The sequence below is a fragment of the Impatiens glandulifera genome, chromosome 1, assembly GCF_907164915.1.
Source record: "Impatiens glandulifera chromosome 1, dImpGla2.1, whole genome shotgun sequence".
Lineage (NCBI taxonomy): Eukaryota > Viridiplantae > Streptophyta > Magnoliopsida > Ericales > Balsaminaceae > Impatiens > Impatiens glandulifera.
The window spans coordinates 158,789,033-158,810,792 of record NC_061862.1 but is presented as its reverse complement, the minus strand read 5'-3'; the positions used below and the strand labels follow the sequence as shown (position 1 = coordinate 158,810,792).

The following is a 21,760-nucleotide window of genomic DNA, read 5'->3' as shown; positions in this document are numbered from 1 at the left end:
GAATCTTCTGACCTTTAAAGGTTAACATGGACCAATCCTGATCATAGAGGTTAGCGAGACTAGATCGATTCGTATCGAATGTGGAATAGTAGTGCTCAACCAACGACTTTGAAATCATATCTGGATCCATTTGTCGCCGCCTGCTCTTCTTCTTCATCATCTTCCTCCTCCTCTTCCTCCTACTCCTCCTCCTCCTCCTCCTCCTCCTCTTCCTCTTCCTCTTCCTCTTCCTCTTCCTCTTCCTCTTCCTCTTCCTCTTCCTCTTCCTCTTCCTCTTCCTCTTCCTCTTCCTCTTCCTCTTCCTCTTCCTCCTACTCCTCTTCCTCCTACTCCTCTTCCTCCTACTCCTCTTCCTCTTCCTCTTCCTCTTCCTCTTCCTCTTCCTCTTCCTCCTACTCCTACTCCTACTCCTACTCCTCTTCCTCCTACTCCTCTTCCTCTTCCTCTTCCTCTTCCTCTTCCTCTTCCTCTTCCTCTTCCTCTTCCCCTCTTTCTCCTCCTTCATTCTTCTCCTACTCCTTCTTCTCCTTCCTTCATCTCCTCCTTCCTCTCCTTCCTTCATCTCCTCCTTCCTCTCCTCCTTTTACTCCTTCTCCTTTTCCTTCTCCTTCTTCTCCCTCCTTCTTTTCCTCCTCCTTCCTCTTCTCCTTCCTCTTCCTCTTCCTCTTCCTCTTCCTCTTCTCCTTCCTCTTCCTCTACTCCTCCTTCATCTTCCTCTTCCTCTTCCTCTTCCTCTTCTACTCCTCCTTCCTCTTCCTCTTTCTCCTCTTCCTCTTCTTCTTTTTCCTCTTCTTCCTCCTCCTCTTCCTCTCCTTCTTCTCCTTCTTCTTCTCCCTCCTTCTTCACCCTCTTTCTCCTCCTTCATTCTTCTCCTCCTCCTTCTTCTCCTTCATTCTTCTCCTCCTTCCTCTCCTCCTTATACTCATTCTCCTTCTTCTCACTCCTTCTTATTCTCCTTCTTTCTTCCTCTTCCTCTTCCTCTTCCTCTTCCTCTTCCTCTTCCTCTTCCTCTTCCTCTTCCTCTTCCTCTTCCTCTTCCTCTTCCTCTTCCTCCTTTTCTTCTTCCTCTTCTTTCTCCTCCTCTTCCTCATCCACTTCCTCCTTCTCTTCTTCCTCCTCCTCTTCTTCTTCATCCATCATCAATACAAAGACATCAGAAAAATGCAAATATTAGGTATACAGCAGATAAATGTATAAAGATGAATGGATCTACAGTTCATTAGTAAATCAATTGATTTTTATTCTTCTTAATCCATCATCAACACAAAGGCATCAGAAGAAATGCAAATATTAGGTATAAAGAAGATAAATGTATAAAGATGAATGAATCTATAGTTCATTAGTAAAATCAATTGATTTCTATTTTCTTCATCCATCATCAGCACAAAGACATCAGAACAAATGCAAATATTATGTATAAAGCAGATAAATGTATAAAGATGAATGAATCTACGGTTCATTAGTAAAATCAATTGATTTATATTCTTCTTCATCAATCATCAGCACAAAGGCATCAGAAGAAATGCAAATATTAGGTAAAAAACATATAAATGTATAAAGATAAATGAATCTACAGTTCATTAGTAAAATCAATCATGAATCTTTTGACATTCAAAGGTTAACATGGACCAATCCTGATCATAGAGGTTAGCGAGACTAGATCGATTCGTATCGAATGTGGAATAGTAGTGCTTAACCAACGACTTTGAAATCACATCTAGATCCATTTGTCGCCGCCCGCTATTCTTCTTCTTCTTCATCTTCTTCCTCCTCCTTTTCCTCCTCCTCCTCTTCCTCTTCCTCCTCCTCTTCCTCCTACTCCTCCTCCTCCTCCTCCTCTTCCTCTTCCTCTTCCTCTTCCTCTTCCTCTTCCTCTTCCTCTTCCTCTTCCTCTTCCTCTTCCTCTTCCTCTTCCTCTTCCTCTTCCTCTTCCTCTTCCTCTTCCTCTTCCTCTTCCTCTTCTACTCCCTCTTCTTCCTCTTCCTCTTCCTCTTCCTCTTCCTCCTCCTCCTTCTCTTCATCCTCCTCTTCCTCTTCCTCTTCTTCCTCCTCTTCCTCTTCCTCTTCCTCTTCCTCCTAGTACTCCTCTTCTTCTTCCTCTTCCTCCTCCTCTTACTCTTCCTCTTCCTCTCCTTCTTCTCCCTCCTTCTTCTCCCTCTTTCTCCTCCTTCATTCTTCTCCATCCTTCTTCTCCTCCTTCCTCTCCTCCTTTAACTCCTTTTACTTCTTCTCCCTCCTTCTTCCTTCTTCTTCTTCCTCTTCCTCTTCCTCTTCCTCTCCTACTCCTTCTTCCTCTCCTACTCCTTCTTCCTCTTCCTCCTATTTCTTCTTCCTCTTCTTTCTCCATCATCAACATAAAGACATTAGAAAAATGCAAATATTATATATAAAGCAGATAAATTTATAAAGATCAATGTATCTACAGTTAATTAGTAAAATTAATTGATTTATATTCTTCTTCATCCATCATCAACACAAAGGCATCAGAAGAAATGCAAATATTATGTATAAAGCAGATAAATGTATAAAGATGAATGGATCTACAGTTCATTAATAAAATCAATTGTTTCTAATCTTCTTCATCCATCATCAGCACAAAAGCATCAGAAAATGCAAATATTAGGTATAAAGAAGATAAATGTATAATGATGAATGAATCTACAGTTAATTAGAAAATCAATTAATTTCTATTCTTCTTCATTCATCATCAGCACAAAGACATCAGAAGAAATGCAAATATTATGTATAAAGAAGATAAATGTATAAAGATGAATGAATCTACGGTTCATTAGTAAAATCAATTGATTTATATTCTTCTTCATCAATCATCAACACAAAGGCATCAGAAGAAATGCAAATATTAGGTAAAAATCAGATAAATGTATAAAGATAAATGAATCTACAGTTCATTAGTAAAATCAATCATGAATCTTCTGACCTTTAAAGGTTAACATGGACCAATCCTGATCATAGAGGTTAGCGAGACTAGATCGATTCGTATCGAATGTGGAATAGTAGTGCTCGACCAACGACTTTGAAATCACATCTGAATCCATTTGTCGTCGCCCGCTCTTCTTATTCTTCATCATCTTCCTCATTCTCCTCTTCCTCCTTCTCCTCCTCCTCTTCCTCCTCCTCTTTCTCTTTCTCTTCCTCCTCCTACTACTCCTCCTCTTCTTCTTCTTTTTCTTCCTCTTCTTCTTCCTCTTCCTCTTCCTCTTCCTCTTCCTCTTCCTCTTCCTCTTCCTCTTCCTCTTCCCATTTCCCTTCCCCTTCCCCTTCCCCTTCCTCTTCCTCTTCCTCTTCCTCTTCCTCTTCCTCTTCCTCTTCCTCTTCTCTTCCTCTTCTTCTTCTCCTTCTCCTTCTTCACCCTCTTTCTCCTCCTTCATTCTTCTCCTCCTCTACTCCTTCTCCTTCCTTCTTCTCCTCCTCCTTTACTCCTTCTCCTTCTTCTTCTCCTCCTTCTTCTTCTTCCTCTTCCTCTTCCTCTTCCTCTTCCTCTTCCTCTTCCTCTTCCTCTTCCTCTTCCTCTTCCTCTTCTACTCCTCCTTCCTCTTATACTCCCTCTTCCTCCTCCTCTTCCTTTTCCTCCTATTCCTCCTCCTCTTCCTCCTCCTCTTCTTCTTCCTTCCTCTTCCACTCCCTCTTCCACTCCCTCTTCCTCTTCCTCTTCCTCCTCCTCCACTTCCTCTTCCTCCTTTTTTTCTTCCTCTTCTTTCTCCTCTTCCTCTTCATCTTTCTCCTCCTCTTTTTCATTCATCATCAACATAAAGGCATCAGAAAAATGCAAATATTAGGTATAAAGCAGATAAATGTATAAACATAAATGGATCTACAGTTCATTACTAAAATTAATTGATTTCTATTCTTCTTCATCCATCATCAACACAAAGGCATCAGAAAAAATGCAAATATTAGGTATAAAGTAGGTAAATATATAAAGATGAATGGATCTACAATTCATTAGTAAAATCAATTGATTTCTATTCTTCTTCATCCATCATCAGCACAAAAGCTTTAGAAGAAATGCAAATATTAAGTATAAAAGCAGATAAATGTATAAAGATGAATGAATCTACAGTTCATTAGTAAAATCAATTGATTTCTATTCTTCTTCATCTATCATCAGCACAAAGGCATCAAAAGAAATGCAAATATTAGGTAAAATACAGATAAATGTATAAAGATAAATGGATCTACAGTTCATTAGTAAAATCAATCGTGAATCTTCTGACCTTCAAAGGTTAACATGGACCAATCCTGATCATAGAGGTTAGCGAGACTGGATCGATTCGTATCGAATGTGGAATAATAGTGCTCAACCAACGCCTTCTAAATCGCATCTGGATTTATTTGTTGTCGCCCGTTCTTCTTCTTCTTCCTCTTCCTCCTCCTCCTCCTCCTCCTCCTCCTCCTCCTCCTCTTCCTCCTCCTCTTCCTCCTCCTCTTCCTCTTCCTCTTCCTCTTCCTCTTCCTCTTCCTCTTCCTCTTCCTCTTCCTCTTCCTCTTCCTCTTCCTCTTCCTCTTCCTCTTCCTCTTCCTCTTCCTCTATATAGTGTCATAAATTTAAACTTTATAGTATATAGAGGTAATAAATTTAAACTTTATAGTTTTGTTGATGAATAATAAATAGTAAATAAATTATTCACTTGTTGAGTGAATAAGTATAATATTTATAAATAAGATAATTTTTTATGTTTATACCGGAAATATAATGATTAATAAAGGAAATATGAGTATTTATATTTTTTATATTTTTAATAACAAGGCCCAAACAACATTTTTGAATGAGCCCATTTCCATAACTTTAATAGAGATTTTGGGATTACTTGTTTCTTTTATTTTGTGAAATTATGTATATTTATGAAGCTGGATAGTTAATGGTTTTTTTTATTAAAATACATTTTTAATTGAATGTTTTATTATTATTATTATTAATTTTATCTTTAATTTAATGATAATATTTAAATAATAAATTAAAAATATCATACTAAAAACATTTCAAATTAAATTGATAGTTGAATTAAGTTTGATGCGTGTTTTCTAAATAAAAAAGAAGAAGTAAAATAGTAAAAGTACCTAAGTTTTTAAAACTATATATTTGAGGGAATCTTAATGGAGGAACAAAAGTGTAAAATAATGAGGTATGCAAAATCTATGTTGGTTTCAAAAGTCCTAGGATTTTACATGTAAGTAATTTTATCACAAAAATTAAATTGACCAAGTTGTTGTTGTTTTTGGGTGAATATTCGTTGCTAGTTACAAGATTGTGTAATCACGTGTCCACGTAACTTTTTTTTCTAACGTGTGAAATGAACGCGAGATTTCTTGGGAATGTGAATCTCGGATCAACATTAGAATACCTAAAAAATGGTTATGAAGACATTTACTCTAGTATTAACCTCGAAACTCAGGTTGCCTAATAAGTCTTAAACACCGTGTTTAGGTATATTCTAATTCCAAGAATTGTTTAAGGAATAAAAATTTTGATACTTGTTCACTTTACAGTTTGCACAATAAACGCTTTAATAAAGACGTGAAATCAAAGTAAGCGTGTTACCTCCCTTTATAGGATCTCAACGTAGTATTTTTGTTCATCGTTACTTATGACCTGCGAAAAGTCACTGGGCCACGTTGATGGGAAGATAGTTTGTAGCTAGCAAAGGAGTTTCGGCCCAGAACTTCTTGAGCTTATTTAATTTTTGTTATTTTTTAAGTGATAAAATAATTGCTTACATGTTTGGATTTTGTGCAAAGTCCATTAGGACTTTTGTAAGGAACATGAATATTGCATACTTCATTATTTTACACTCCAAATTCATTTTGGACTTTCACATTTTGTTGGACTCGGACTAACTGGATCATTGACTTCAATTGCCCATTTACACATCATAATTATTTTAGGTTTTTCTAGTTTCATGCTCATTGAATCAGTAATTATTTCTCTTATAAGTTAAAATCTAATTAGCGATATTTTTAATGTTTAAAACTGATCTCAAATAGCAACCCACCCAAATTTTTGATCAAACCCCAAAAAACATCTATATAAGACAATTTGAATTGGGTACAATCAATACATATTAAATTGTTATCCTAATTTCATCCCTTTAAAAACATTTATTAAACATTTTTTTTTTGTAATAACCAAAAAAGAAAAACTATTTATATGAAAAAATTATATATTAAATTAATTTTTCAAAATTTAGTTTGTCACGAAGATTCGAACAATGGCATAAGACCATCTCGAACCGAAAAATCCATTTTTAAACTCATTTTGGTGTAAATGTCACATCAAACAATAATTCTTTTACAGTCGAAAAATCATTCTAAAACAGTAATATTCTTTCTTACATCAACTTTTATAACTTTTTAATATTACCCATATATTTTATAATGTTATAAGTTATACCATAATATTTTAATATCACCCTATTATTTTAAATTTAATTGTAAATTAATTATAAAAATTCAATAATACACAAAAATAAATATTATAAAAAAACATTGTACAAAATAATATTGTTTGATCAAATAAACATTATTAAAAAAACATCATTAAATATTATTTATTATAATTTTTTAACATTATTATATATATATATATATATATATATATTTTAAACATTATTATAATTTTTTTTTTAACATTATTATAAATTTATGTTATATAAATAGATTATATAAATAAATTAAAATAATAAATTATATAAATAAATTAAATAAATAAGTTTAATATATAAAATATACCTAAACTAAATTTATGGGTTGAAATAAAAAAATAATAATTAAAAAAAAATAAATTATTATTTAAAAAAACAGTATAATATTTTTCAAACATCTCCCTTTCTATCCTTACTTTTTATTATTGTTTATCTTTATTTTAAACATTGACAAAGAAATTTTAATATGCTTTATGACATCGTTTCGATTTAATTATGATGGGTAAAAGCTTACGTATTTTATAACACGACAATCAATTGAGATTATTTTTATTCGTTTATTTGTCATATGACGATGAGAAATGTGAAAAGTAATATTAATTAATTTAATAAATATATATCTGTCCTATTTTATTTCTTAGAGTAAAATGAAATTCATTCTTAGCCATTTTTTAAGGATTAATGGATGTATTCATTTTGACTATTAAAAGGAAAATCGTGTACTAGAATAAATTAAAAAGACGAAAAGGTATCAACTTTTTTTTTGGAAATTAAGATCTTGCATTAATAAAAATAAATATTGGATTGTTCTATTTTATTTATTTTGCAATTAGAAACTTAGCACGAACCATGTGACTTATACTTTAACTTAAAAGTAAATGTTTTAAAAAAAACAAAATATTTGATTATATATTATACAAGAGTTTTTTTTACTGTTAATCTAATAGTCTAGAAGTTGCAATTATAAATTTGAAGTATCCAAAAAGAACAATAAATACAAATTTAAAAATGAAATAAAAATAAATAAATTTTGAAGTCATGATGCAATAACTAATCATCGTCTAGAGCTTATCTTTAATATGGTGAGCTAGTATATATATATATATATATATATATATATATATATATATATATATATATATATATATATATATATATATATATATATATATATATATATATATATATATATATATATATATATATATATATATATATATATATATATATATATATATATATATATATATATATATATATATATATATATATATATATATATATATATATATTACACATCAAATTGTAAGGAGGTGTCAAATTTACTTATAAAGTATCAACATTCTATTTATGTATATATACTTGTCAAAAAGTGTCAATTTAGTTTAAATTAACGGAAATGTTAAACACCGTAAAAAATTTTGTCACATGTAATATCCAACTATTATTTATTTATTTTTTAAATTGACATTACTTTAATTATTTTTCCATTAAATATATATATAAAGCATTGTAGGTTACAATATAATCCAAATCAATCCGATTCAAAACCATCATTATATTTAGGGCCCTTAAATAATATTTAATAGGCTACAATATTAATACATATAGATAACTAACTTACAAACTATCTTCTTACCTTTCTTTTTTTTTTTCATTATCATAACAACATTTGTGTCTCTTTATGCATTGTAGTTTCGTGAGTAGTATATAGTTAGAGTATCAATCGATTTTGTTTTTATTATTGCTCACTTTATTTTATTTTATCACAATTTTGTGATTTCACATCAATTAAGTTTCAAAATATCTTGAGACAATTTACTTTTTCTTCAAATGAATGTAACAAGCTATAAGAAACTAGTTAAGAAACTAGTTGTAAGATATTAGAATGAAAAATATATAATTCAATATATCTCTTAAAAATGGTAAAAATATGAGCATTATGAAGAAAAAAAATAAAGGATTGATGGTTTTATATATCCCTTTATTAAATGAAATGAATGATTTAATGTGATCATTCTAGAGCTTATCTTTAATATGGTGAGCTAGTATATATATATATATATTACACATCAAATTGTAAGGAGGTGTCAAATTTACTTATAAAGTATCAACATTCTATTTATGTATATATACTTGTCAAAAAGTGTCAATTTAGTTTAAATTAACGGAAATGTTAAACACCGTAAAAAAATTTGTCACATGTAATATCCAACTATTATTTATTTATTTTTTAAATTGACATTACTTTAATTATTTTTCCATTAAAATAATACATTAAAATCTTCATTTATCTATTTTTTTTCTCTCTTTATTCCACAACTATCAAATTTTTTTTCCCTCTTTTTACTATTAACTCTCAAGTTCTTTCAGATTTACCTTCTTCTTCCTTTCTCTTTCCTCCTTCATCCTTCCCCTATTAACCCTTAAGTGAAATTTTTTAATCTAAATATTTCTAACTGAACTTTAAACTGTCATTGTTGTTAGTGAGAGTTTTTTTCATAATAGTTACACTGTTAAACTTTATCAGCTCGCAATTGTAACCACCAAATCTAAGTCTTTCTCACATAACCTTAAACTATTCGTTATTGGTCAAAACATTTCAGTCAAAACCTTAATCAGTGTAACTATTATGAAAACAAAAACTCCCACCAATGACAATGACAATGTTAAAAATATTTAGTTTAGGGAGCTTTCACTTTTACTTGGGGTTAATTGGAAGAAAAAGAAATAAAAACTGAAAAGAACTTGGAGTTAATATAAGAGGGAAAAGAAAAAATAAATAGTTGTGGGATAAAGAGAGAGAAAGAATGAATAATGGAAGATTTTAATGATTTGTTTGAATAAAAAAATAAATAAAGTAATGTCAATATAAAAATAAAATTAAAAATAGGTGGATATTAAATTTGGCAAAAAAAAATTGACGGTGTTTAATATTTTTCGTTATTTTAAGCAAAATTGACACTTGTTGACAAGTTAATATATATAAATAGAATTTTAATACTTAATAAGTAAATTTGACACTTATTTACAACTTGGTGTGTAAAATTGACATTCTTCCCATATATATATATATATTTATTGGATCTTATAATCCGTCTTTCTTCATAGATTAAGGTAATTCTCGGCCGTTTTTACTCATTTGATTAGCTAGGTTTCTCATCTGGGTTTTCTTGATTTGACCAATTGGACATCTGGGTATGTTTCTATTTTTGATGATGAGGTAAAATTAAAAAGAAGAAGAAGATGGGACGTCATCCTCATCATGATTATCACCACCATCATCATTACGGTTATTTCGATGCTACCCATACAGGCAGTACCTGTATTCCACTCATAAAATGACACCTATACATAAAAGTGAAGCATCACCTTCCTTATTTGTTGATTATTTTCTCTTTGTACAAATGGCAGTGCCTTAATGGATACAGGCACTACCTGTATAGGTAGCATCGAACTAACCCATCATTACCATGATGATCCATGCTTGGCTCTCTCACCTGGTCTCCTCTATAATAATTGTATGGGATAGGGAGGTGTTTGTTTATGGCTTGTTTACCACACCCTCTTCTTCATTGTCTTGGATTGGATCATCATCATCATCACCGTTTATTGCTGAAATTCCCCATATTTATTTTCACTCACTTTGCCTAGTTGTTGTTGTATGATGTCATTAGTAATCTTATCTTCTAACCATTACACAAATGCAATGATAATAGAAAAGATCCAATAAATTATTTAATGAGATAAAAACCTTGGTATTTGAAATCACAATTCTCTTAAAACAGTTTCATCGTCTCCCATTTGTGCTTGAGAGTTTCGCCGGTGGTTGATTTTTAAGGCACAACGAAACCTGCAATAATTTAACACAGAAAAATCGCTACAACAGTGAACTAGACAAAAGTACATGAATCACAATCACCGAATTTCGCACAGAAATGATTAAGTCAAAAACTAGAATAACACTCACAAAGAACAAGAAAGACTTTTGATAATGGGCTATAAATAAAAGAAAGAAAGAAATAATAGTGCATTTTATATATAATAGACACGTTCTATAATAATATTTTTTTTTAAATCTATAATTCAATTTTACGCATTTTATTATATATTATTTCATTTTAATTAAAATAATTTATTAAGTTATAAATTTTAATATTATAAATTTAAAAATGTTAAAACTTAACTAATTATAATTGTATTTAAATAAACTAATTAATTCTTTTAAATGGTTAAGAATTCAAAATTTTAAATAGAGATTTGAAATGTATTGTGAACAAAATTTTAATATTAAACTAGTCTAATATTGTCGGATAAACCCAGAAGTGTTCCTAATGTAATAACATTTTAATAAATCATAAATTTCTTATAATTCAATTTATTTTAAACTGTTTATTTTCTAATCCGGTTTAAATAAATTTTATATTTTATGCGCGCCCATAATTAAATTTCTTATATATATTATTAAATGTTTAATTAAAACACCACATCAACTTAAAACTTGTGATTGCTGAATGACTATATATTTTAAAAATAAAATTTAATTAATATGTTAGAGCGATCAATAAGACTTTCTTTCTTTTTGCAGTATTTTGTGCTAAGTGTTTTCGATATAATATAAATATAGTAACTTTTTCAAACTTAAATTTTAGTTTTGCATTCTTTTCTATGACCTAAGAAAATCTAAGATAGCCCAAAAATTCAACGCGAGGTTATTATGTTTTTATTAAAAACTTGTGGTTGTTTACTATAATTTATTATATTATATTTATGTCACCCTCCACAGGTTGAGGTAAGTACAGTAAATTAATTGTTATAATAAAAAATAATAATAATTGGAACATACTATATATGGCTGATATATGGTTGACAGGCATCACCATTTTTTGTGGTTGATTATTAGCCATTGTTTATACAAAATTGTGATGTTTTTAATTTTTGAGTAATGATAAGGAGTAAAAGATTTGTAGCAAATGAGACAACCCTAATCACTAGTAATATTAGGTATATATTTATTTTTATCTTTTATTTTAGTTAATATTTTTTTCTTTCTTTTTACTATTTACATCTTCTCTCTATCTTAAATAAGACTTATTTAATAAAACAAATTCAATTTTCATTATTATTAAAAAATACTTAATAATTAATCTTTTAAATTTTTATTATTATAATTTTTTAAAAATTATTATAAACACATTTTAATTATTTCTCTCTCTCAATCATTTATTTTCTTTTATTTTTTTGAAAAAATTAAAATCAATAATAAAAATGACTCAAATTAAAATAAATAATAATTAATTGGGTTATATTTAATTAAAAACATTTACTTGAATTAATTTACTATTTTATATTAATAAATTGCACAATCTAATTTAAAGAGTATAAATAAAATAAACTTACTAAAAAAACATGATCCAAAATATATCATAACATCTACTTTTACAAAATCAAACAACATAATATAATCTATAAATTGTCTTTAATCATCACACAATAGTAGTTTTCACGAGTCTTCTATCGTCAATATAGTGTCAAAATAGTGACATCAAAAACTTCATATCTACTAGACAAATTTGAAACAATATATAATTTAGAATAAAAATAATATAATTTAATACTAAAAATAATTGTCTAAAACATAATAAATCAAACATTTTTTCGAGCCTTTGTAATCGATTTCTTAACAATTTGTTCAATAACAAATTGTTTTCTCTTTGTGGGTGGACGACCTCGCGCTTGTACTTTTAGTGGAGAGTGTATTATTTTTACACTAGATATTGTCACTCCTTTAAGCCTTTCACAATCGTTGGTAATTGGTATCAAATTACAATCATTTTCAGCCCTTGAATGCTCAAAATCAATTGCAATTAGTTTGTCTTTTACATCTTTCAAAATATCCACTAAAACAGAACAACTTTCGTCATTTTTCTCCCGAAGTTGTTGAATCTCATATATCAATGGAGTGATAATTTTGCGTCGATAACTGACATCATCACAACTATGATCATTACTTTGATATTCACGCTTTATATTTTTGCACCATCTCTCCATAATATAGTTCATAGGAACCTCAAACACCTCATTCATTATCAATACGGAGATCACATGTCTACATAAAATTCCTCGAAACTCAAATAGTTGGCATAAACACTTAACTTGACAGTCTAATCTAGTGTAATGTACCACAAAACAAACTTTTTTGTAAGGGTTCTCAATTTGTCCCAACATAGTCTCAACTACTTCAAATCATCTTAATTCATCTGTCAATTCTCATCACATTCATCAACTATAAGGGAGTTATACACAATGGTCTTCAGTTGTTTCTTGTACAAGATGAATTAAAAGGTTTGATTTATTATGTTTTAGACAAATATTTTTATTATAAATTATATATTGTTTATAATTTGTTTTGTAGATATGAAATTTTCCATTTCACTATGTTGGACGAATAGAAAACTCGTTGATGATTAAAGATAATTTATCGATTATATTAGATTGTTTGAATTTTTAAAAGTAGATGTTATGATATATTTTGGATCATATTTTTTTGGTAAATTTATTTTATTGATATTTTTTAAATTAAATTGTGCAATTATTAGTATAAAATAATAAATTAGCTCAATTAAATGTTTTTAATTAAATATAACACAATTAATTATTATTTATTTTAATTTTAGTTATTTTTATTATTGATTTTAATTTTTTCAAAAAATAAAAGAAAATAAATTATTGAGAGAGTGAAATAATTAAAATGTGTTTATAATAATTAAAAAAATTATAATAATAAAATTAAAGAGATAAATTATTAAGTGTTTTTTAATAATAAAAATTGAATTTATTTTATTGAATGAGTCTTATTTAAGATAGAGTGAGAAAATGTAAGTGGTAAGAATGGAACGAAAATTATTGATGAAAATAAAAGATAAAAATAAATATATACTTAGTCTAGTCAGCAATCTAATCAGCCCTCTCCATTTCTTTCGCTGCACCATTGCTATAAATTTTTCGCTTCCCTCTTAATTTTTATACCTAACATGGATTAAAGAAAAAAGTAATAATTACTACGGAACATTAAATATTTATATGAAGACATGTGGGTTAACTTAACTGTTCAAGCAAAGTCTAATGGTTAGTGAAAAAAAATAATATTTTTTCAAATAGTTCAATAATTTAAGGAATATTGAAGCTTGTTTTAAGGGCTTTTTTTCAAATATATTTTTACTAAAATCTTTATTTCATAAAAAAATATAAGTTATTTAAAATAATTTAAGGATATCTAACTTATTTGATCTGGACATATGTACTATATGTTTAGTCTTAGACTCTTATAAATGCTAATTTGTGTACTTTTGTTTAAGAGATATACAAACCTTGAGTTCTAACAAAATTAATCAGTAGATATTTGTTTGAGTCATATTTTTATATATATTTTAACAAGTATAATATTTTAGTGTACCTTATCTACTCCTCACGGTAACCAAGCACCTTCCTACAATTGAGAAAATATGAATAATTGATAGTTTATTTTTAAATTATTTTTTAAGGTGCATAATGCAAAATATTGTAACTAAAAAAAGTAAGATTAATAACTAACCAAGCCCTCGTTTGATATTTTTTATTTTTCTTTCACAACATTTGAAATATTTTCAAAACTTTATTAATGGCTCATTTTATGTAGTGTTTATTAAGATTTTATTCAAAACTAAACTATCCTTACATCAATCATTTCCATCATCTAATTAATAACTCTTTATATATATAAATACCAAAATGACCCTTTATTTAACTATTAAAAATTAATTTATCTTTAAAAAATAAAAGATATTTTTTAATTTTAAACATAAAAAACAGATTTTTTTTAAAATTTAATCAAACATGATTTAAAAAAAAAACAAAAAAAAAAAAAACCATTAACCGCATTATCAAACAAGCTCTAAGTCTCTCCAAAATCCAAACGTATTATTTTTTTTTTAAAAAAACATTTAAATATAAATTACTAAAATTAAAGGTTTATATCAAATAATAATAATAATAATAATAATAGATTATTTTTTAAAAAATAGTTATATATTATTAATATTTAATAATAATAAATAAATAATTTACACTATAATCAATTTAATGAAATAATAATTTTGTTTTAATATGTAATTCAAATTTGCGATTTTACAAAATATTATTTTATTTTAATCAAAATAATTAATTAATTTGTAAAATCTTAAAATCGTTAAAATATATATATATATATATATATATATATATATATATATATATATATATATATATATATATATATATATATATATATATAATGATGCTTAATTTTTAAAATGTCCGGATTGCTGGATCGAGAGTTGTGATTAATTTGGATTTATATGTGAGTGTAAATAGATATTTTGGTCGGATTGTGGGTTAACCCACCCATAAACATAAAACGGTTAAAAATAAAATTAAAAAAAGTTATAAGTATGGTTCGAACTTGCAAACTAACAAAACAAATACAACCATTTAACCAACTAGGCTAATAACACTTTATATTTAAAATTCAACACCAAATTTGATGAACGCGAGACATTTTAATAATATAAGTTTAACTATTTAACTAACTAATATATATATATATATATATATATATATATATATATATATATATATATATATATATATATATATATATATATATATAAAATGATGTTTAATTTTTAAAGTGTTCGGATTGTCGGATCGAGATCTGTGGTTAATTTGGATATATATGTGAGAGTAAATGGATACTTGAGTCGGATTGTGGGTTGACCCGCCCATAAACTTAAAACGGTTAAAAATAAAATTTAAAAAACTTATAAGTATGGTTCAAACTTGCAACCTAACAAAAACAAGTACTACTTTTTAACCAACTAGGCTAATAAAACTTTATATTTTAAATTTAACACCAAATTTGATGAACGTGAGACATTTTAACAATATAAATTCAACTCTCTAACTAACTAATCTATATATATATAATGATGCTTAATTTTTAAAGTGTCCGGATTGCCGGGTCGAGAGCTGTGGTTAATTTGAATATATATGTGAGAGTAAATGGTTATTTGAGTCGGATTATGGGTTGACCCCGTCCATAAACTTAAAACGGTTAAAAATAAAATTTAAAATGCTATCACATTTTTATCGTAATATTTTTTTCACAATTTTTTATATAATTATTCGTGCAAATGCACAAAATACATGCTAGTTTAACTAATTTATCTAAATTTGACTAGTTAGTTATTCTAAATACGTGAGATATTAAACCACAATCTTTTCTCTTTCATTTAATAAAATTAAAATAAAATTAATTATATATCAATAATTCATAAACAACAAAATAATTCTAATACATTTAAATAAACAAACATATTATATTAAAACAAACCTTGTTAACATATTATAAGATAATTTATAAAATTATAATTATAAAATATAAGTTAAAAATATAAAGTAAATTATAAAATATAAAATAAATTAGATTAAATTTCAAATATAATAAATTTAATGATTTAATTATATATTTAGAAAATAATTTAACTTTTTATCTTAAAAATAAAAAAAATATAAGTTGAAGGATTAATTTAAATGTAAAAAAATTAAAAGTTAAAAAAAATATAACCTAAGGGCCATTTTTTTAAAATGACCAAAATGCAGTATGAACCGTCCAAACGCATGCGTTTGGTTGGAGGAGAGAAAGTACAAAAACTCATTTTGAGTTTTTTTACAGTACGGTTGGAGGAAAAAAGGGCACCCCAAACCCATTATGGGTGCCGTTGGAGATGGTATAACCACAAATTCAGTAAATTGATTTATAGGCTAGGAAGCACGGGTACGGGTGCGTGAGTGCGGGTGCGCAGTGCGGGGATACGCCGATTCGGCAAAATTTAAAAAACAAGGATTCGGGTGCGGGGATACGTCATATAAAATATAATTATATAATTATATAAATTATAAGTACACAAAGTTATAATCTGACTTCCATATTGCCAACAGTCTTAATCATCTTGTAAAAACATTGCTTCAAACTCCGGCTCATCTAGTGAAAGGCTAGATATTTCAAATTCTTCGGCACCATCAAGCGGATCAAATCGGTCACCTCCTACATTCCACAACCTTGATTGCCCTTGCTTGTAATGTTCATATGTTCTTGAAAGAAGACTAAGATTGTTGTGCACAAAAACTAAATTTTCCGCTCGTTTTGGTAGTATCTTATTCCTTTGAATTGAGTGAATAAAGGAATATGTGCTCCAATTTCGCTCACAACAAGAAGAAGAACAAGGTTGGCATAATAGTTTCAAAGCTATTTTTTGGAGATTTGGTGCTGAAGCTCCACGAACAATCCACCACATTAGTGGTTCCATAATGCCTCTTTCTTCCACGGAATCGGGACAACCAAAAATATCCATTTGCCCCGAAAAGCGAGCAAATTCAATATTTACCGTTGTTATTGCTTCACTTGATGGAAAGTATCGTTTGAGGCACTTATATCTTTCTTCCGATAGCTTAATATCAAGATGAGGAGGAATACGATTCGGAGCGGCACTAAGCCATGTGTCACTATAATACCTAAACAAAAACAAGTAAAAAAATTAAATTAAAGCTCAAAGATGACAAAAATGATCTTAAGAAGTATGGTATTATATTATAAAATAAAAGTTCACCTCGGATTTAGTGAATGAGCCAAGCAATGAAGCGGTGAAGAGCTTTTAGTCCATCTATCTGTTAGTATTGCATAGACTATATCATAAAATTCAGAACCCTCCGTGAGCTCTTTCTCTTCATGCCTATATATGATATTTTTTACCTTCTCTATCATATCGTCCCACATATCATATATCAAATGAAGTGAAGGTCTATCGGTATCTGCAAAACGAAGCATATCATAAATAGGAGCAATGAATTCTATAATATAATCAAGTTTATCCCACCATAAATCATCAAGCATCGTGCTCCTAATAGTTTGAGCTTTCGAGGGATCACATTCTCGGTAAGTACTCCACTCATTACAAAGAACCATTGATTCAAGTGCTCGTTTCACTAATTTAAATCTTTTGAGAATGACAAGTATTGAAGCAAATATCGTTTGAGCAATAGAAATAAGTTTTAAAGGAGAAAATTGATTAAACATTGCTAAAACCATATTATGATTAAGAATATAATTCTTAATCATTAGTGCTTTGTCTCCAACCTCTGTAATCCAGTGACACTCAACATATACATCCTCATTAGACTCGATATTCTTAGGAGCACATATATTCTTCAAAGCCAAATTAAGTGTGTGCACAACACATGGAGTCCAAAATATGTGAGAATACATAGTCTCAATGAGCATACCTGCTGCCTTGCAAACGGGTGCATTGTCCGTGATAACTTGAACTACATTTTGTGGTCCTACTTGCATTATAACTTCTTTAATTAAGCTGGATATATAGAACTTGTCTTTGTATTCACCCTCACAGTTTACTGCCTTAAAAAACATAGGGCCACTCTCAGTAACAACCATGAAATTAATCAACGGTCTTCTCTAACTGTCAGTCCAACCATCTGATACTATGGTCACCCCTTTCTCTTTCCAAGTCGTCTTGATTGGTTCCAATAATCTTTCAATATGTGCCATCTCCTTTTCTAATAACGTAGTTCGTAGTGCATTATAATAAGGAGGAACATAGCTCGGAATGTTGCTGTTGGCAGCAAGTGTATACGACTTGATGTAGTGGGGATTTCTAGCAAAATGGAAAGGTAACCCCCTGAATAAAATGCTCTTGCAATTTCACCATCCACTTGTGCTCTCACCTCCTGATTAAAAGCTTTATTTATAGGACTGTTCTTGTCAACTGCTTTTCTTTTGAAACCTTGTTTTGCAGCATTTCAGCTCCTCCCCAGGCAGAATCTGATGAAGCATAACTCAATGGTGGGAGTGGAATCATAACCTGCCTTTTTCTTTCTTCTGCATCTGCCATCTCCCTTCGAAGTTGCAACAAAATATCAGTAGTGACTCTAGGACACACTGAAACTCTTTCTCCCTTGATCTGCAACAGGTGTGCTTTAACCCTTGAATACGAACCCGTAAATTCCAGATTACAAAAGTTGCATTTAATTTTCGTATTTCCACCTCTCTCTTTCATTTTCACTAATTTTGTCACATGTTTCCACAGCGGGTCCTTATCTACTGAACTTTGTTGGCTTGGAGTGACTGTCGTACTTGAAGCTGAGTTAGAGGAAGCCATTGATTCCATCTGCTATAATCTCTCTCTCACATGGAAGAAGAAGAACTAACCTGATAGTGAAAGAATGGTAGTGGAAGACAGGCAGCCGAGAGAGAAGCACCGTAGAGATTAGGTTTTTTAATTTGGGGGTTGGGGGCTCATAGTCATATTTAATATTTGGGGGGTTTTTTAATTTGGGGTTTTTTTAATATTTTGGAACTCATATTTACTGAAAATGCCATTCCCGCACCCCCCGCACCCCTCACCTTCGATTCTGGGATACGCCACGTGGTGCACCCCGTACGCACTCCCAGCCGCACCCCCGCACCCCCAAAGCACCCGGTGCGCAGTGCGCTACAAAAACGAAGCACCCATGCTTCCTAGTTTATAGGGTTCTGGATCTGTTATATTCCCTCCTGATGCTTAGTTCTGTCTTGATTTTGTGTTGCCGCATAGAGTGTAGGTTTTGTAACTTGCGATTTTGTGCTGCCGCAGAGATCTTTCAATGTGTACCTCCATCCTCCGCTTATCCTTCAATAATGTCGACCTCCTCCCGCATCCAGGTTTGCTTGGCCATTTGGTGCTTTTTTTACTTCATCCTTCACTTCACCGTTTGTTGTGTTTTCTTGGTATTGTTAGGTTTAATGATTCATTTGATTTCCCATTTGTGTAGTCGAAGAGGAAGAACAGGCAATGAAGAAACTATGACTCTTGGCTATTCGTGAGGGTGTCGCACACATCTTCGAATCTTTTAATGATACCTTCATTGTGAGTATAGTTCTATTTGTTTCTCTGTACTTGTATGCTGATTCTCTTAACAGAAACTCATAAGTTTCATATGTAAATTTCAGCATGTAACAGATTTGTCTGGACGAGTAACACTTGTTCGCATCATCGCTGGTTAGTTCTGTTTATTCATGATTCTAGATCTGCTGATGTTTTTTTTATGTTTATTAAAATGATTATCTTGTTCATAGTATTTAACTTGATCTTTCATAACTGCTTCTGTCTTCCTTCTGGAATGAGATAATAAAAAATCATTTGCTTCTGTCTTCCTTCTGGAATGAGATAATAAAAATCTTCGGGAGGAGGATTCTATTAGCAACCTGTCAGTATTGCGTCTGTTTCTTCTGTCTTTTTATGCTTTCTGATTTAGACTCTCAGTACTGTTAAGTTGATAGTGTAGTACTATTATTCAACCTTAGACTAAAAATATCTGATTGTGTTTCGATGGAATGTTCAGCCTTTAACCCTGTGAAGATCGTTATTTAACCTTATGAAGATTGTTATTAAACTTGTCGTCATTCTAAATTGTTTCTTTAGATAGAGTTTCAATGCTTGGAAGAGTCTGCTATCTTCGTCATTTTTTACCTTTGACAGCCATTTGTGAATCGCTGACTTCTTGGGAGTACCAATTCTCGGTCAATCCTGTAATTGCTAATCATGTTTATGCCTTTGTATTTCTCTGTGCCTTGTAGTCTCCCAAATTATGCAGTTGGTTAAGAGTTCATTTTGAGCATTGCCATTTTGTGAAAAAGTGAAACTTTCTTCCATTAAGAAACTTTCTCAATAGAATGATGATTCTTTTTCCTTACATTTATTTTACTTCTACCAATTTATACATTTGTTTCACAGGTTAATATGCACCAGAAGGCAGATATACATAATTTTAATAATAAACCAGTGACAAAGTTATTAAGGTTGGATCTATTTTATTTTTCTAAACTCGAATTAGTTTAAAAATAATTGATGAAATTGTTCTTCTGTTATCAGGTCAGATTATGTTGGTGAGGTTGATGGTGTGCTGACTGAGAAGAACTCTTTGGGTTGTAAGAAGGAAATTGTTATTGCCGCTGGTTATAAGAGAGGTTAGTATCCAATCTCCATTTTTTTAAGATAAAAGGCCTATGCCGGTTGGTTAAATTACCAAATCGGTATAGGGTAATACCGATTGGTAACCATGACAGTACCAATTGGTAAACCAATTGTTGTAGGCCCTTTTTTTTACTAGTGCTCTCTAAACAATCAACACATGCCTTTCTTTATTCCAATTTTATGCATTTTCTTAATCTTTCTAAAACCTCCATACTTACACTTATTTGAAAAGATCAGTTAAGGGAAAATAGACACCCGATTCATAGGAAAAACAACAAGCTAGGTTTATGGTTTAGCCCGTGATTGAGGAAAAAATCTTGCTATGAGTTCTACATTTATCTATTCGCATCCCCAAGATGATATATCGACCATTTCTTTTCACAAGTGGATTTTCGCTTCCATGTTCGAATGAGTGCATTACCATAAAAATGATATCCTTCCAAATGTGCTCAACATCACTTCGGACTCTAGTAAAGACTATAACATTCTGCTCCATACATATATTGTTAGGATTTAGATCGCCTGAACTTTGTTGGCTTGGAGTGACTGTTGTACTTGAAGCTGAGTTAGAGGAAGCCATTGATTCCATCTGCTATAATCTCTCTCCCTCTCTCACATAGAAGAAGAAGAACTAACCTGAGAGTGGAAGAATGGTAGTGGAAGACAGACAGCCGAGAGAGAAGCATCGTAGAGATTAGGTTTTTTAATTTGGGGGCTGGGGGCTCATAGTCATATTTAATATTTGGGGGATTTTTTAATTTGGAGTTTTTTTTAATATTTTGGAACTCATATTTACTGAAAATACCATTCCCGCACCCCACACCTTCGATTCTGGGATACGCCACGTGGTGCACCCCGTACGCACTCCCAGCCGCACCCACGCACCCCCAAAGCACCCGGTACGCAGTGCGCTACAGAAACGAAGCACCCATGCTTCTTAGTTTATACGGTTCTGGATCTGTTATATTCCCTCCTGCTACTTAGTTCTGTCTTGATTTTGTGCTGCCGCATAGAGTGTAGGGTTTGTAACTTGCGATTTTGTGCTGCCGCAGAGATCTTTCAATGTGTACCTCCGTCCTCCGATTATCCTTCAATAATGTCGACCTCCTCCCGCATCCAGGTTTGCTTGGCCATTTGGTGCTTTTTTTACTTCATCCTTCACTTCACCGTTTGTTGTGTTTTCTTAATATTGTTAGGTTTAATGATTCATTTGAT

The 21,760-nt window shown here is 30.3% G+C and overlaps 1 protein-coding gene, 1 long non-coding RNA gene and 1 pseudogene across 2 annotated transcripts; 1 reads left to right on the top strand and 2 right to left on the bottom strand.

The window, feature by feature from the left end:
- Window positions 1-1,740: 1,740 nt before the first annotated feature.
- LOC124913109 lies at window positions 1,741-12,527 on the bottom strand (annotated as a pseudogene).
- A 3,932-nt stretch (window positions 12,528-16,459) lies between these two features.
- On the bottom strand, window positions 16,460-17,967 carry LOC124913102. The gene is made up of 2 exons (XM_047453725.1): window positions 17,126-17,967; window positions 16,460-17,030 (listed from the first exon to the last, which is right to left on the bottom strand). Exons 1-2 carry the CDS (start codon window positions 17,965-17,967, stop codon window positions 16,460-16,462), a joined length of 1,413 nt encoding a protein of 470 aa, XP_047309681.1.
- Window positions 17,968-19,341: 1,374 nt separating this feature from the next.
- LOC124919146 lies at window positions 19,342-20,509 on the top strand. The gene is made up of 3 exons (XR_007097557.1): window positions 19,342-19,438; window positions 19,522-19,570; window positions 20,444-20,509. It is a non-coding gene; the product is annotated as an uncharacterized LOC124919146 (long non-coding RNA).
- Window positions 20,510-21,760: the final 1,251 nt, after the last annotated feature.

Bases quoted from the DNA above. Each gene is read 5' to 3' on its own strand.
- LOC124913102 (XM_047453725.1), bottom strand. From the start codon at position 17,967: ATGGTTGTTACTGAGAGTGGCCCTATGTTTTTTAAGGCAGTAAACTGT. The intron at 17,031-17,125 runs GTGAACTTTTAT...GTTTTTGTTTAG, and splicing joins GCTCATTCACTAAATCCGAG to GTATTATAGTGACACATGGC.